General features: G+C 48.8%; 1 protein-coding gene across 9 annotated transcripts in view; it reads left to right on the forward strand.

The window, feature by feature from the left end:
* The window catches only part of SETX (senataxin), a 58671-nt gene that overhangs the window by 22242 nt on the left and 19216 nt on the right, over positions 1-17213 (forward strand). For all 9 annotated transcript variants that reach the window (XM_053919459.2, XM_053919455.2, XM_053919460.2 and 6 more), the window contains 5 exons: positions 1315-1414; positions 8614-8787; positions 10669-10901; positions 12033-12200; positions 12748-12898. In XM_053919459.2, the coding sequence (XP_053775434.1) occupies positions 1315-1414; positions 8614-8787; positions 10669-10901; positions 12033-12200; positions 12748-12898 (826 nt within the window). The remainder of the gene's footprint in view (positions 1-1314; positions 1415-8613; positions 8788-10668; positions 10902-12032; positions 12201-12747; positions 12899-17213) is intronic.

Consider the following 17213-nt stretch of genomic DNA (forward strand, 5'->3'; position numbering starts at 1 on the left):
AGAGTTCCCACGTGTGTGGTTGTTTTGAAAAGTAATGTGGGCCTTCACTCAGGTTTCCTTGAAGAGGAAGCAGCAACCCCGCCCCCCCCCCCCCCCCCCCGTAAATCCTAAATTTCTAGGTAACGGAGCAGCAGTAAGTCGGCCTTTTGTCATGTGGGGAGTTGTCAGAGAGGGTGCGTGTTCTGCCATCCTGCCACTCGGCCTTGGTCTTCCAGAGAGCCCGTGCCTCTGGCCTGGGCACCTTACACTGGGTAGTCAGTCCCCACCTCCGTAGGTGGGGCACCATGGCTGCAGTGGGCTGGAGTTGGTTCTCTTCTCCCAAGTGTATTAGGTTCTGATAGAAGCCCACCAGGTTAGACTCTGGTGAAGTACACGCGCCCCCCCCCCCCCCCCCCCCCCCAGTAGAGCAGTGACAAAGATCTGAACGCTCGCTCTGGTGTCCTTTTTTCAAAAGACCAGATTTTGCCACGTATAGTGTGCGTTTTTTGGCCCAAATTTTTGAGGGAAAAAGAAGGGTACACATTGTATGTGGGTAGTACTAATTCTGTGTCTTATGTAAATGTTTTTAATTCTTTATGCTTATGTGTTAAGAGTGTGACTCTAGAAAGCAATAATGATATCCATATGCAAAATAATACCTTGGAATATGATAATCGGCTTTGTTTCTAAATATAAATCAATAAAAAATTAAAATGAAAGATTTTTTTCCTGAAAGTTTGGGTCAGAAATGTGGGTGTGCATTATACACGGCAAAATACGGTAGTTCCTTGTGCCCTCCCTTCTGCTGGAAGCAAAGGGAATTTTCTCCAGTGTTCCCTGTGGGGACCCGGTAGAGCTCCGAAGAGGTAAAACTCAAGTGTGGGGCGCCTTATACTGGGCTCCCCTAGGGTGTTTAGCATTTAGAGTTCATACTGAGCCTCCAGCAATTTGTCAAGTAAAGGCCAGGTTTTCCTGTTTTGACCCAGAGGTTTCTCCGTGCAGGTTCTGCTCTGGTCAGTGGTGATTATCTGTCCACCTGTCTGTCTGCAGTTTGGGGGCAGCGGCCTCACTTCTGTGTTGAATGTTAGAGAAGTTAATTTTTCACCTGGTTCAGCTTTTTACGTGTTAGGGTAGAGTGACAACTTCTATGATCTTACATGCAGAACAGGAAACTAGAAGTCCCGAATTAATTTTTAGTGTTTCTGTCACTTGGGTTTCTGGGTTCTGCATTTTACTGTGGCTTACTTTGGAAAGTTTTGCTGTTCAGCATTGGCTTTCCACAATGTTTTGGCTCTCTTAATTTGCTTTTTATTTTATTTTATTTGCTTTGTATAGGTAGCACAGGAATGGATCAACTCTCCAAATAAAGAAAGATTCTATGAGTTGCATTTACGAAAATTTCCTGTAGAATACAAAAAATGCTGGGAGTTTGTGGGTAAGTTCTTTCTTATGTAACTTGGAATGTACTATGTAGTAATTGGAGATTTCTGCTCAAGGGAGTGTTTAAATTTTCTGGGACATAGTTTTCTTCAGCTGAATTTGTAACCTCTTACAGAGAATCTGTTTAAAGTCTTAATGAGGATAATTACTGGACAGTTACGGATAATAAATGTGTGGGTTTAGTCTTTCTTGACCACAGCCCAGACTGTCCGTGGCAGCCGGGTGTGAGAGAGAGGGCGAGAGAGGGGGCTCGGCGGGCTGAGGGTTGTAGTAACTGTGTACAGACCCCGAGCAAATCTTCCTGCCACCTGCCTGCTCATGTCATGATTAGTGTGAAGCTCACAGTCACACTTAGGTGTTACTCATCTTCAACATAAGAAGCATGAACCCTGCCCACTCCCCTGAATCCGCCCTACTCCATAGAGCTCCCTGAGAAAGAGAGCACACGGGTCTGTTTCAGGGAAAGGCACTGTGTGTTCACTGTAGGACGTCAGGTGACACTAGCCAGCAGCGAAAGGGACCACCCGCATTGCTGCCATGCAGAGACAGCCCTGTGAGCACACTAGCGTACGTCCTACCGCCAGGTTCTCTCCCCACCTGCGGGTGTGGGGGGTGGGGGTGGGTGGGTGGTGGGGTCGTTGGACCCATTTTGTGACCATTCATTCAGCAAATATTTGTTGGTTTTATGCAGGGTGAGACAAAAGTAGGTTTGCAGCTGTAAGTATGCAAAACAGAGGTTATTCTTATTTGTTTAATATTTCACTTTTTAAAAAAATTTTATTTACTTTTAGAGAGAGGGGAAGGGAGGGAGAGAAACATCAATGTGTGGTTGCCTCCTGCATGCCCCCCCACTGGGGAGCTGGCCCCCAAGCCAGGCATGTGCCCTAGACAGAAAATCAAACCAGCCACCCTTTGGTTTGCAGGCTGGCACTCAATCCACTGAGCCACACCAGCTGGGGCTGTTAATTATTATTCTCCATACAATCAACTGTAAACCTACTTTTGTCTCACCTCGTAAATACTGTCTGAGCATGTATGACGGTGGATGCTGGGAAGGCAGCTGTTAAGGAAACAGAATTTCTGCCTTCATGAAGCTTGCACTTGACATCCTTTCACTTGCTGCATTGCGGATGTCTTTTCAGAGTCATTAAAAGGATCATGACAGCAGATTTAACATCTACAGGTATTCCGTTGTAAGCACACTCCGTAGTTGCATTGAACAGGTCACTTCGAGTTAGCCGTGGGCAGTATTCGTGGTTTTTCTGTGTCGCACACACTGAGTGAGTCTCCGTGCCGGGTCCGACGTGCAGCAGCAGGCGTGAGACCGTTCATTCAGACCGCCTCTGCCCGCCCCCGGACGCATTTCCACCTCTGACGCAGGGTGTGGGAGTGTGCGTCTCTGTCGTCTGCTTGTTTAAAACTCTTTTTTCAGTTTTGTATGTGGAAATGTATCGCATTTGAGGTTGTGGTTTTGTTCCCAGATCTTCACTGGTCATTCATGTTTGAGTGGGGGCTGGGGACAGGTTATTGTTTGTGCCCTTTGTCCTTTTTTCTGTTAGGGAGGTGGTTTTCTTCTTAATTGGGAAGCATTGTTGTAAATAATACTTAAATCACTAAATTGGCTGGCTGGCATTTACTCAATCGTAAGATAGACTTACACAGTATTCGCTCTCGTCCCTGGCTGCTTTTGTTTAGCATGTCTGTACAGCTCATCCGTTCTGCGTGCACATTCGTTACTTTTCGTCGTCAGGCTAGTGGAGCATCGTGTGACTGCGTCACAGTTTACTGCGGGCAGACACTTTTTCCAGCAGTTTGACCTGTGTGTCGGGTTTCCAGACCATCCCTGAGCTCAGTGATTCGCTGAGAGAACTCAGCGTGTTTGTGTGCGTCTGGCGGTGACTTACTGGGACGAAGGGCTGCAAAGCAAAGTCAGCAAAGGGAAAAGTATTGGTGGGGGGTGCAGATGCTTCAGGGCTGCTGCCTTCACTGTCTCACACAGGGGTTTATGGGTAATGCTGCTGTGACCCCTCCTGTCCCTCGGTGCTTTAGTGAGTGCGTCTTGGCTGCGCCTGTCTGCAGGTGGACTGAGGGGTCTTGGTGTGCCTGAGTTCAGCACAGGTAGATAATGCCAAGCCTGCTGTGCAAAATAGTGCTGCACCAGCAATGCATGAGAAATCATGTGGTTTTGTGTCTCCCCCAACACGTTCGTGCCGATGGGCGAGTTCATTTTAGTCATTACAGTGCGTGTACTGATGCTCTCTCGTGCACCTATTTTGTAGTGGCCTTTGTCATAGTCAGCGAGGTTGAGCGCCTTTTCACAGACTTAGTGTAGGGGCTTCCATAACCTCTTCCAGGAAGTGCCTATTCAGTGGGTTGTCTGTTTCTCACTGATCTGTAGTGGTTCTTTAGAGAATCTGGACACAAGCATATCTGCCACTTGGGCTCGCATTTTGACTCTCAGCGATGTCCTAAAAAATTCGTGTTTTATTCTTCTGAAGAGTTTCTTATTTTTAACATAAATGCTTGTGTGTATGAGGTTAGTGATCTGTGCCTCATTTAAGAGCTCCTTCCTGTGGGGGGTCCTGAAGATGCTGTCTTAACGTCAGGAAGAGGCGTCAGCAAGCAAGCTCAGTTTGCAGATCTACCCGTGCCCTGTCTGTGTTGTCCCGGGCTGAGGCGCACATTTGAAAGGGCTTTGGGAGAAGAGGGTGAGGAAGCCGCAGGCACCATATGTGGCCCGCACAGAAGAGGTCTGGCTCTTTACAGAAGAAGCTTGCCAACCCCTTTTCTAGAGGATTTGGTGTCCAGCAACTTGGAGCTGGATTTTGTGCAGGAATGAGATGCAGGGTCACGTTTCTGTTCTGTTCTCAAGGGCGGCGGAGTCGCCCGGTGCGGCGCTCTTTATTGAAGAGACCCTCCTGTCTGCTCCGCAGAGCCGGGTTGGTCACGCACTTCGTGCCCACCTAGTGTGTGGGTCTGTTTCTGGGCTCCCTGGTGCCCGTGTCATCTGGCTTTGTAAGGTTTAACATCCAGTAAATAGTCCTTCTGCCTTGTTTTGCCGTGAGAATGCCTTGGCCATTAGTGTCCTTTGCTTTCCAAGTGAGTTTTAGAGAAGAAAATGTGAAAACTTGTTAAGAATTGACATCTTTCTAATACTGATTTTCTAACTAATGCATGAAGTATATATCATCGGTTATTTAGGTTTACTTTCAGTAATGTTTTATAGTTTTCTGTGGAGAAGTTTTGCAGGTTCTCTTTGGTTAGATTTTTTTGTCATTTGTAATTTCATTTCAGTGAATATCTAAAAGATACTGACCTTAAAGATCATAATAAAGTAATACTTTGTTGCTAAAATATTAACAGTTCCTTAATATCAGATAGCTAGTGAGTGTTCAAATTTCCAGTTTCCTCATAAATAACACATTTTTTCAGCTGGTTTGGATTAAAATCCAAATTAAGTCCACTCACTGACATTGGTTGGTATGGTTCTGTAACTGTAACTCTCTCGTTAATTTTTCCCTCTGTGATTTAGAAATAGGGTCCTTGATCCTGGGGGTCACTGAATCTCTGTGTTTTGCTGATTGCAGCCTCCTGGTGGTATACACTGGTTTTTTTTTTAATCTTCTGCATTTCCTATAAATTGATAATTAGATCTATGGGTTTGATCACATTAAAGTTTGATTTATTATCTTTGGCAAACTTTCATGGATGGTGTTATTTTCCTTTATAAGGACATGCCTGATGTCTGATTTCTTCTTTTTTTAAAATATATTCTATTGATTATGCTATTACAGTTGTCCCATTTTTTTCTCCCCTTCATTCCCCCCCACCCTCTCCCCTTCTCCCACCCACATTCCCCCCACCCAGTTAATGTCCATGGGTTGTACATATAATAAGTTCATTGGTTTCTCCATTTCCTATACTGTTCTTAACCTCCCCCTGTCTATTTTCTACCTACTATTTATACTTCTTATTCCCTGTACCTTTTCCCCCATTCTCCTTCCTCCCCCTCCCTGCTGATAACTCTCCATGTGCTCTCAATTCCTGTGAATCTGTTCCTTTCTAGTTGTTTGCTTTAGTTCATTTTTGTTTTTAGGTTCAGTTGTTGATAGTTGTGAGTTTATTGTCATTTTACTGTTCATATTTTTGATCATCTTTTTCTTAGGTAAGTCCCTTTAACATTTCATAAAATAAGGGCTTGGTGATGATGAACTCCTTTAGCTTGACCTTATCTGGGAAGCACTTTATCTGCCCTTCCGTTCTAAATGATAGCTTTCCTGGATAGAGAAATCTTGGATGTAGGTCCTTGCCTTTTGTGACTTGGAATACTTCTTTCCAGCCCCTTATTGCCTGCAAGGTTTCTTTTGAGAAATCAGCTGATAGTCTTATGGGAACTTCTTTGTAGGTAACTGTCTCCTTTTCTCTTGCTGCTTTTAAGATTCTCTCCTCTTTAATTTGGGTAATGTAATGATGATGTGCCTTGGTGTGTGCTTCCTTGGGTCCAACTTCTTTGGGACTCTCTGAGCTTCCTGGACTTTCTGGAAGTCAATTTCCTTTGCCAGATTGGGGAAGTTCTCCTTCATTATTTGTTCAAATAAGTTTTCTTTTCTTTTTTTTTGAAAGATTTTATTTATTTACTTTCAGAGAGAGAGGGGAAGGTAGGGAGAAAGAGAGGGAGAGAAACATCAGTGTCAGAGAGATATTGGTTGCCTCTCATAAGGCGCTCAACTGGGGACCTGGCCCTCTACCCAGACACGTGCCCTGACCAGGAACTGAATAGGTGACCCTTCAGTTCACAGGCCAGTGCTCAATCCACTGAGCCACACCAACCAGGTCTCAAATAAGTTTTCAATTTCTTGCTCTTCCTCTTCTCCTTCTGGTACCCCTATGATTCGGACATTGGAACGTTTTAGGTTGGGACCACCCGGTCCGCCAAATGCTGCCTTGCCGCGAGTCCTCTGCCCGGCTGCCTGTCTCCGCCCCTCCTGCAGGTCTGGATGAATGTTTCTTCTTTAGCTCCTTGGTTGTTGGACTTCCATACAGTTCGATTTTCTGGCAGTTCTGGTTAATTTTTGTTTTTAAATTAGTTGTTGACCTTCTTTTGGTTGTGCGAGGAGGCAAAGTATATGTACCTCTGCCTCCATTTTGGCAAGAAGTCCTGATTTTGTCTTGTTCTGTAATATTTACAGCTATTATGCTTAAAGCTTTGATTGATTAATTTATGCAAGGACACAAAATGGTGGTGTTTTTATTTGATCATTTCTTCATTTATTAGTGGGAACAGCTCTGTGAAGAGAAACCTTGTCGTGCCGTTTGGTTATTTTGTTGGACTTCATGGAGGTGTGCAGAACGGGTACTTGACTCCTGGTCAGTTTTCAGAATAAGGAGTTAATTCACTGCAAACGCTGGTGTTGACCAGTCAGCTTTTTAAAAATTACTTCATTCTAAACACATTGACTTAAACGTACTTGTGTTTCAGTCCTCTGTAATTGGCCCCTTCATGTTACTGCAGAGCTGCTTAGGCAGGACCTGCTAGTCTTTGAGAGCTTCCTTTTGGTACATGAGACTTTTGAGTCATTAAATCAACAGAGATTAATAAAAAAGAGCCAACCGTAAAATGAAAAATAGTAGAAACAAGTTAACCTAATTATATATTGCATTTATTATCTTCTTTTGTTTGGTTGATTACTTCTTTATTTTTTTCCCATTTTTAAACAACTTTTCATTTTTTTCTTTTCTGTTTCATAAATTATACCTCTTTTACTATGTTAGTAGCTAGGCTAAAACTTAGAGTGTGCATCCTTGATTCATCCAGGTCGATGGTTTTAATAGATACTTTAAGTGTCTCCATCGATAAGGCAGAGCCTGCACCAGACGTTACCTGTGTGTGCCCCCATCCCGCTGCGTGTGCTGTCTCCGGTGTGCTCACTCAGCGTTCCTGGCATGGGTCCTGTTCTGCAGCCCCTGCGAGGTCCTCCTCGTGTATCGGTCCTGCCTGTTTGTGTGTCTCTTCTCTCCCCTGGGATGCTGTTTATAAAAATCATTGAGTCCTAGGATGATACACTGTCTTCTACCAGAGTGGATTGTCCTTCGCTTCCCCCGGGCCTCTGGGGGGCACTAGCAGGGTGGTGTCATCTTAATCCTCTTTAAGGAACTGAGTTATTCTGAAGTACCCAGGTGATTGCAGATTCATCCTTGGGTGTAGTAGTCCTTCCAAATCTGAAGCAGGAGGCCTGCCAGGGACCCACTCGGTGCAGGCTCTGCCTCCAGCTGTCGTCTGTAGTCCAACGAGGTCGTCCCAGGCAGTGCTTGACCTGTGGGCTGCAGTTCCCGGATGTTCATAGGGAGTACTGCGCTCATGCCTTCTGGGTCTCAGCAGAGGGGTTTGCTGTTGTGTTTGCTCTCTGACGCCTTCAGATAGATACTTCCTTTTTTTTTTTTTTTTAAGATTTTATTTATTTATTTTTAGAGAGAGGGGAAGGGAGGGAGAAAGAGAGGGAGAGAAACATCAATGTGTGGTTGCCTCTCATGCGCCCCCTGCTTTGGACCTGGCCTGCATCCCAGGCATGTGCCCTGATTGGGAATTGAACCGGTGACCCTTTGGTTTGCAGGTCGGCACTCAATCCACTGAGCCATACCAGCCAAGGCCAGATAGATATTTCTTACGTGTGCTGCATTTGAACCCTTCCTGATTCAGTGGTCCAGTCTGCCTAGTGCCAGGACCTTGTGCTTGAGCTCTGTGTGTGGCTGCTGGAGTTGGCAGCCCCGGGGCAGGCTCTGGGTTCCCAGCCCTGTTAGTACATGCGCCCCTCTTCCCTCGTCTGAAACGCCACCAGCAGGCCCCGAGTTCCTGCACACACTGGGGTCTGTTTTGGGGTTTTTCCCAGGGGGTTTTAAAAGTGGGGAACAAAGAGAAAATTCCTTGGTTAAAAACTAAAATGTCAAGGGAAGGAAATCAGCTACTTCCGAATATTATGTTTTCATCTGTTTCACCTTTTTAAGGAGTTTTAAGAAAAATTTGATGATTCTGTGTAATCAGTATTTGCAGAGTAGCCGTTTTGAAGTGTGTGTGAATTGCTAGTGCTTTCTACACGCTGGGACTTGGCACAGGGTTTAAGGTCCTCTAGTTAACCTTCCTTAAAATAATTAAGATAATTCTGTTAAGATAAATACTGACTTCTTACTCTTCTGTAGTTTCTCTTGAGGATTGCGAACTCTCTAAACAGCTTCATCCGAAGGAGAATGATTTGGTGTTTTTGGTTCCTGAAAGACAGAGTGGAGAGAAGAGAGATGTAGAGGGGAATCCCACCCAGGGTCCCCGTGAACATCACTGTGCTTATGTCCATAAATTCCGCCGCACATCAGTCCGTAAGTACATGACGAGACATCGGAGGGAAGCCCGTCGGCGCTCAGCTTGTTTTTAGTTCCCCCCAAATTGTCCTTCGTCAGCCATGTGTTTGCTCTACAGCTGACCCTTGACCACCATGGGCTTCAGCTGCGTGGGGTCACTTATATGCGGGTTCTTTCTTCCGTAAATGCTGTAAGTGTGTTTTCTCTTCCTTATGATTTTCATAGTAATGCTACCATTTCTCCAGCTTACTTTGTTGTAAGAATACAGTGTAAATACAGATAGCACTCAAAACATGTATTAATGGACTGTTACCAGGACAACTTGTGGTTAGCAGTAGGCTAGGAGGAGTCAAGCGTTTGGGGGGTCAGACGTCGCACACAGGATTTTGACCATGCGGGGGCGGGTGGGCGCTGCAAGCCCTGCGTTGTCCGAGGGCCAGCTGCACGTTTAGTTTCGGGCCTGTGTTTGCCAGGCTGATGCCTCAGAGTCCTTCCTTCATGGTTTTTCTCAGCTCATCGGGAGAAGGTCCAGTATTTACTGCTCTAAGCTTGTAATTTAAAAGGTTTCATTTGTAACGTCCTCTTCTTACATGTGTTTCTTCATCTGTCGTCATGTTTACTGTGAAACAGCCTGTGAGAGACCCATCTGCTGCATCTTGAATCACGTTTCACCTTGGTGTTCTGGCTCGTGATTAGTGCGAAGACTGAGCAGATAACTAATTGTGAGGCAACCTGAGGGGTTTACTGTCTCCGTGGGGTCATAGGGACCTCTCTTCCTCGGATAGCAGAGCAAAAACAATGCTAGCCCTGCAAAGCAGGAAGAGTTATTTGATCCTGCCCGTCAGGAAGCCAAGGCCCAGGGACCTCAGCCCAGGTCAGCCTCAGCACCCAACGGCAGGTCCAGCCGAGTGCCTGTTCATTCTGTGCCACGCCGCCTTTTTGACATTGTTGCCTCCTTAGTCCCAGCGATGTGAGGAGAACGTGATTTCATGGTTCCTTTGCCTTTTTGCACTGCATTTGAAAAACAGCAACTAAGCCGCTTGAAGTTCGGCGCCGGGCCGTGCTGTAGCGCGTCCCGCTGTTGTGGGCACCGCCAGAGCGCAAGCTCTTCGAGTGGAGCGCGTTCAGCGGGGTGGTAACAGGGGTGTGAGTGCTTCTGACTCTCGCAAATGATTACATTGGCCAAATTTATATTTCTCAGGTACTCTCCTTCCCCAAACTCCTCCTGTATCTAAGCGTCGGGCATCTCCGTAGTTCAGACCTCATCCAAAAAAGAAACACTCGATTTTCTGCCCGATACCTGCTAGTCTTTAGAGTTTTTCCCATCTTAGTGGGGCCACTCTTCCTATGGCTCGGGCCAGACCCCCGGGAGTCACCCTCGATCTCACTCTCTCACACCCTACGTCTACTCCATCAGCAAACCTGTCGGCTCTTCCTTTGCAATGTACCCTGAGCCCAGGCCCACCGCGGCTACTACATCCCGGTCCATCCGGCCATCAGCGTTCACCTGGATGACAGCAGGAGCCTCCTGAGGGGCCGTTTTGCAAGTGTCTGTTCAGATGCCACCTGGTCAGGAAGACCTCCCCTGACTCCTGCCTGCAGGAATCCCCCCACCCCACCCCACCCCGCCTACCCTCGCCCCCTTGTTGCTTCCTGCAGAGCACTCACCCCCAGCCGACATCAGTGGTCTACCTTTCCCTTCTGAGAGCAGAAGCCTCTGGAGGGTCCAAACGTGGCCTGGTTCCTGGGAGGCCTGCGAGAAGGGTTGACTGCGTGAATATTTAAGTCACATGTCATAGAGAAACATACGTTACAAAATACAGTTTCTGAATAACCTGTTGAGCTGGACACTGTTACTCACTGGTCACTGAAACTGCTTTTTCTCTTTCTTGATACTAGTGCGTAATGGGAAATACGAATGTTTCCTTTGCATCCAGACTCAAGATGACTTGCCAGTCAATCTGAATGAATTTGTAAAATGTGTTGTAGTCAGTTCTCTGGTAACTACACAAAGGAAATTGAAAGCCATGGCTTTGTTGAATGGTCGGAACCAGCTGGCCAGAGCTATCCTGAACCCAAACCCCATGGACTTCTGTACGAAAGACTTACTGACTGCAGCGTCGGAGAGAATTGTGAGTGATGGTTATGTGCTGACAGGGAAGTCAGAAAATGTCCTGTCAGGGTGGTGAGGCTTCAGGTTCTGTTTCGCTGCTGCGTATTCCCGCGTGTCTGCAACTAACACACCGCCCATGTGCACACGGGGGTGCTGGGCGGGGCTCTGCAGTCCCTGGTGTCGCTGGGCGTGCATCAGGGTAGGCAGCCGTCCTCGGGAGGAGGGGAGGGCGCTGGAAACAGTCATAGGTGTGCTTGAAGAGCCGTGTGCGCACATCGGGGGAGCGCCCTACCTAAATGTCGTCAGGTGCTGCGAGTTCAGGAGTAGGGGAGCTGAGTGGCACTGTTACAAGTGTGGAGAGGAAGTTGTCATTGTGTGCGAGCACCTGTCTCACTGGAAGAGGTGCGTGTGATTCCAGGAAATTAACACAGAGAAAGACCACAGGAAAGTGACATTTTTGAACCTCTGCTGTGTGCTAGGGCTTTTGTGTCCTTCATCTCAGTCAGTTCTCACCCTTAGGAGTCCCAGAGTGAAAGGGCAACAAAGGCTGGGGCTAAGAGAGGCGAGGAGTTTTGGGAGACCCAGCTTGTGAGCGAGACTGGGGTTTGGACCAAGATCTGACCCCACAGCCATGCTCTTGGCTCTGTATCTCTCGTTCTTACTCTGCAGGGAGAGGGTTGACTAAGACGGGGGGACCATAGAAGAAATAGCAGCGAAGAACAGAACAGTTCATTCATTGGGATCATCTTTTCCAAGAGCTTATTTATTTATTTTTAGAGAGAGGGGTGGGGAAGGAGAAGGAGAGGAATAGAAACATCAGCGTGAGAGAGAAAAGTTGGTCAGTCGGTTGCCTCTCATGTGCCCCCAGCCAGGGACCGAACCCGCAACCCATACATGTGCACTGACCAGGGATCAAAGGTAACCTTTTGGTTTAGGAGACAATTCTCCAACCAGTTGAGCCACACCAGTCACGGCTATTGTCATCATCTCGGTAAGAATCACAAGTAGAAATACGGTCGTCGTGTTCGCTGATGGGCTGAAGCCTACAGACATTCCTAAGTATCTTTCTTCCCAGGAGTGAGAGTGGTTTTGAGTTGAAGGGTGGGTCTCTCTGGGCTCTTGCCCGTCCTCACTCGCATCTTTTGTGTAGACTGCCTACCTAAGAGATTTCAACGAAGAACAGAAGAAAGCAATAGAAACCGCGTACGCCATGGTGAAACACTCCCCGGCAGTTGCCAAGATCTGCCTCATTCACGGGCCACCCGGAACAGGGAAATCGAAAACCATCGTTGGCCTCCTGTACCGCCTGCTGACAGAGGTAGAGACGGCGGGGTGAGCGCTGTGACTGAGGGTGCGCTGCTGCTGGGCGTGAACCAGCCGGCGTGTGAATAAGCCCTGGCGTGCCTCTTCCCTCACGTCTGTGTGTCTTTCTGGTTTCGTGTGGAGTTTTATCAGAGACAGGGGTGACAGAGGTTGAGAAGGTTCTAAGAAGGAAAAGGGCAGAAAGTGCTATTTTGGGTGACACTATCACAGGGGCCAGGCGGAGGTCTGCTGGCTTCGTCGCAGGTCCCGTCTGCTCGGAGACGGTCGTGAGTGTCTCCCTGGGTGGCGGAGTTCTGGTTGGATTGAATACACCTGAGTAAAATAAGTGACTAGGAAAGTAAGGTGCAAAGAAGCTGGGGTAAGGCTTTATGCCAGAGTAACTTACATATCAATGTGAGGTGTAGATGCTTTTATGTATTTTTAACTCTTTGTAAGGGGAACTTGCAAACATATGTGGAAATAGGGAAAAAGGATAAAACGACATAATAGACCTCATTAGTATTCTTTGTCTGTCTGGTGCCTGTGGCGAACTGTGGAACCAGAGGAGGGGGCACTTCAATGAAAACTCGAACGCCAAGATCAAGCAGAACCGCGTGCTCGTGTGTGCGCCTTCCAACGCAGCGGTGGACGAGCTGATGAAAAAAATTATCATCGAATTCAAAGAAAGGTGTAAAGACAAGAAGAATCCTATGGGTATGATACTTATGTGGACTTTTGATCTGTTTTGTTGTGTTTTTGGTGTTTAGTGTGGGCAGCTTTGAGTGACAGAGCAAGCCAGACCTGGTCATGACTTGTCCATAAGGCTGTGGCCCATTTGTCCTTGGCGATTCTTTGAGCACGTGTTACTGAGCGTGTCCTCTGTGCCAGGTGCTGTGCTGAGCCCTAGCGTTCAACAGCGCAGCCTCTGAGAGGCGGGTCTGGTGAGGAAGCGGGCGGGCGGTCGCAGCTCTCCAGGGGGACTGATTGTGGGTGCTTTCAGACACCTCCGAGGGCCCTTGACGCCATCACATGAGGGTTGGGGGGTGCTTTCAGAGGAAGTGGGTTCTAGGGGAAACCTGGAGGGCACTTCAGAACAGGCCGGGGGCGGGGGGTGAGGGTGGGAGGGTGCCAGCAGGCATTTCTCTCCGTAACAGCGACTTGAGTCCAGCTGGAATGGGGCACACTCCCCAAGGGTGAGGGTTACTGACTCCTTCCCGGCAGCGTCCGGGTGTGAGACCGTGCCTGGGGCTTAGCAGACACTCGGTGACCGAGAAGCTGGAGCGGTGCTGGCTGTGTCCCCAGTTCTGAGACCTGTCCCGTGGGCTGTGTTAAGAAACAACCCTCTGCACGCATGTCGTAGGAGGAGAGGCTGCAGAGTAGGCTGGACGAGCCCGCAGGGCCACTTTCTCAGCCCCGCTGACTCTGGTGAAGAGCACGGCCACAGGTGGCTTGCGTGAAGATGGAGAACTCCTGTTCACTTAACACTTGCCCACCCCACCTGCTTTGAGTGGTGTGGCCGGGCTCTGTGTTAGGCTGTGTTTTCAAGCTCTTATGTCTTGTCTTTCCTGACCAAGTTTTGTTTTTCTTGAAGAGGTTACCTTACAGAGCCTTTCATCGGTTAGGATTAGATTTGGCTGCAAGTGTGAGCGACTCCAAATACAGTGGCTTAAATGTGATAGAAGTTCGTTCCTTCTCAGTCAGGAGGCCAGAGATGGGCAGGCCAGCACTGGTGCTGGAGCGCGTCTGGAGGCCCGGGGTCCCTCGGTCCACTGCTGCCCTGTGTGTGGCCTTCTTCCCGAGCGCACCTCCAGGTGGAGGCGGCTGTGTCTCCTGCTGCCGCGCATCCAGCAGCAGTGGCCCTCGGGAAATGTGGAGAAAGGGCGCAGGGAGCGTCCTCGCCTTGTGTTCAGGGAAGTTCCCAGACGCTGCCTGTAGCACCTCTGCGGACTCCCTTTGGGCCAGAGCCTTCTCGCAGGCCCCACCCAGCCGCTGGAGAAGCCAGCGCCCACCACCTTTGTTCGGAGGGGGCCATGCTCGATTTCCTTTTCACCAAGCATGTGTTACCTACACAGGGGATTCATTGGCTTGTAAAGCTTACAATACATTGTCAGTCCGCAGCTTTCCCAGCCACCGTTGCGTTTGTGAGGGTTGTGGGTCTACACGTTCCTCTGTCAGCACGGCCATTCGAGGTGGCTGCTGAGGGGCACCTCACTGTGGGGGCACATAGTGTGTCTGTTACCTGTTGATAGACAGTTAGCTTCTCTTCCATTTTTTAAAATTATATTTTATTGGTCCTGGGTGGTATAGCTCAGTGGATTGAGTGCTGGCCTGAGAACCAAAGGGTCACCAGTTCGATTCCCAGTCAGGGCACATGCCTGGGTTGCTGGCCAGGTCCCCAGTTGGGGACGCACAAGAGGCAACCCATTGTTCAACCAATGTAAGAAACACATTGATGTTTCTCTCCCTCCCTTCCCCCCTCTAAAAATAAATAATAAATAAATCTTTTTTAAAAAGTTATATTTTATCGGTTATGCTGTCATAGTTGTCCCCATTTTCCCCCCTTTACCCTCTGCACCCACCAGCCTCTCCGCTCAGGCAGTCAGTCCTCCACCATTATTCATGTCCATGGGTCATGGTGTAAGTTCTTAGGCTGCTTCATTTCCTACACTGTACTTTACCTCCCCAGGGCTATTCTGTAACTACTCATTTGTACTTCTTAGTCCCCGTACCTCTCCCCCATTCCCCCAACTTCCCCCCCACAGTCGGCCAACCATCACAATGCTCTCTGTATCCGTGATTCTGTCTCTGCTCTCCTTGTTTCCTTAGCTTGTTGTTTTGATTCAACTGTTAATAGATTTGTATTTATTGCCACTTTAACGTTCACAGTTTTGATCTTTTTCTTCAGTAAGTTCCTTTGACATCTTACATGATACTGGCTTGGTGATGATGAACTCCTTTAGTATCTTTCTTGTCTGGAAGCGCGTTAGTTGCCCTTCGATTTGAAATGATAGCTTTTCTGGGTAGAACACTTGGCTCTAGGTCCCTGCTTTCCATGTCTTTGAATGTTTCTTACATCCTTCATTTCTGACTGGATCATTTTTATGTTGCTGAGGTCCTCACTGAGTTCCTTGAGCTTCCTGATAACCAGTGTTCCAAACTCTGCATCTGATAGATTGCTTATCTCCATTTTGTTTAGCTCTTTTTCTGGAGTTTTGATCTGTTCCTTCATTTGGGCCGTGTTTCTTTGTCTCCTCGTTTTGGCAGTCTCCCTGTGTTTGTTTCTAGAGCTGGTTTGACTCCATGTCTTGGTCGTGTGGCCTATAGTAGGTGTCCTATAGAGTCCAGTGGCACAGCCTCCCCTGTCACCCAAGGTGGGTACTCGAGGTGCACCCTTTGTGTGGGCTGAGTACACCCTCCTCTTGTGGTTGAGCCTTGATTGCTGTTGGCAGGTCAATAGGAGGGATGTGCCCAGGCCAGTCAGCTGCAAGGACTGGCTGTGACCACTGACCACCACCCTCCGCCGTCTGGGGAGGATCAGCTGTGCAGGGTGGTGGTGCTGTCCACTGGGTGCGCTGGCCCTGGGCTTTCCCGGTGGTGCAGGCCAAGGTCAGACCCTGCCTGTGTTTGCCTGGGGCCACCCTGCCTGAGCTGTAAGGCAATCTGAGATGGCTGCTCCTTGTGCTGGGCTTGGAGATTCCCAGGGGAAGCCACGCTGTGAATCTAGGCTGCTAGTTCTGGGCCAGGGGACTCACTCAGGCCAGCTGCTGCTTGCTTGAGAAGATTTAGGAAGTTCTGCCACTTGAGCCAAGACCATTCATATGGAAAAGAAGCTTGGGTAGGCCATTAAGTTGGGTGGGTAGAGTCTCTGGGGATTTCCAAAGTAGGTCAACCAGTGTCAGCCAGGTTGATGGAGTCTCAGATATGGCACCAGCTTACCAGCTTTGTGTGGGGAGGGCTTACAAAAGGGACAGTGGCCTCTGCTGGCCTTGATGCCAGACACCTCAGCCTCCCCCTGCATGCCACTGGTGCTCCTCAAGCTGCCATCTCGGTGCTGGAGCCCTGAGGAGTGAGTCTGAGTAGGTGAGTCCGTGTGTGGGTTCTTTAAGAGGATCTGCTTTGGGCTCCAGCAGTTTCTTCCACTGACTTAGTCCCTGCTGGTTTTGCATCCAGAAGTTGTGGGGACTTATCTTCCTGGCATGGGAACCTGGACTGGGGGCCTGGTGTGGGGCTGGGACTCCTCTCTCTGGAGATATCCCTCCCGAATTGTTATCCACCACACGTGGGTGTGGGGCCAGCCTGTTTGGCATCTGGGCCCCTCCTGCCAGTCCAGATGGGCGTGGTTTCTCTAATCCCATGGTTGGTTTCTGGCGGATCTAAGCAGTGGTGGTTCTGCAGCTCAGCTGTGATGTTGAAGTGGCTGTGACGGGAAGCCTCTCTCCCACTGTTCGTTATTTCAGCCTCGTTGCAGCTGTTGTCCAGTGCAGGTGCAGGAGAGTTCACCGAGGCCAGTCAGGGGACTCTGCTGTGTTGCGGACACCAGGCGGAGGCAGCACACGGAGCAGAGCGAGCTCTAGGTTCCTCCCCGTGTCTCTCTGTCTTCCTGCAGCTCTCCGGGGCAGCGCTTTTCAGATGGTGGCTTGTGACCATCACTGGTGGGCTGTAGGTCAGTTTGGGGCAACCAGAACTAGTGTATTTAAACAAGATAAGAGAGAGCAGAAAAAAACAGAAGAGATCAGAGGACAGGTAGTGAGGGTAAGTTGTCTTGTAAAGCCTTTTTTACTGCTGACGGGGGAAGTGCACTTCACACCACAGGAGCAGGTCACTGGTCTGCCGCAGGTCCAGCTAGAGCGAAAATCTTGGAGTGGAAGACTTGTGTGTCTTCCGTTTTCCAGACAGTGCCAAATTCTGTGAGAAGCAGTTGTAGCAGCGTGCCTGACCCGGAGCCGTGCCGGGGAGCTTGCGGGGCCCAGTCCTTGCGGGCCGCCCAGGGCTGGTGGGTGAGCCCTGCCCTGTGGGCACTGAGGGGGTG

Source organism: Desmodus rotundus, chromosome 1 (assembly GCF_022682495.2).
Source record: "Desmodus rotundus isolate HL8 chromosome 1, HLdesRot8A.1, whole genome shotgun sequence".
NCBI classification, from domain to species: domain Eukaryota; kingdom Metazoa; phylum Chordata; class Mammalia; order Chiroptera; family Phyllostomidae; genus Desmodus; species Desmodus rotundus.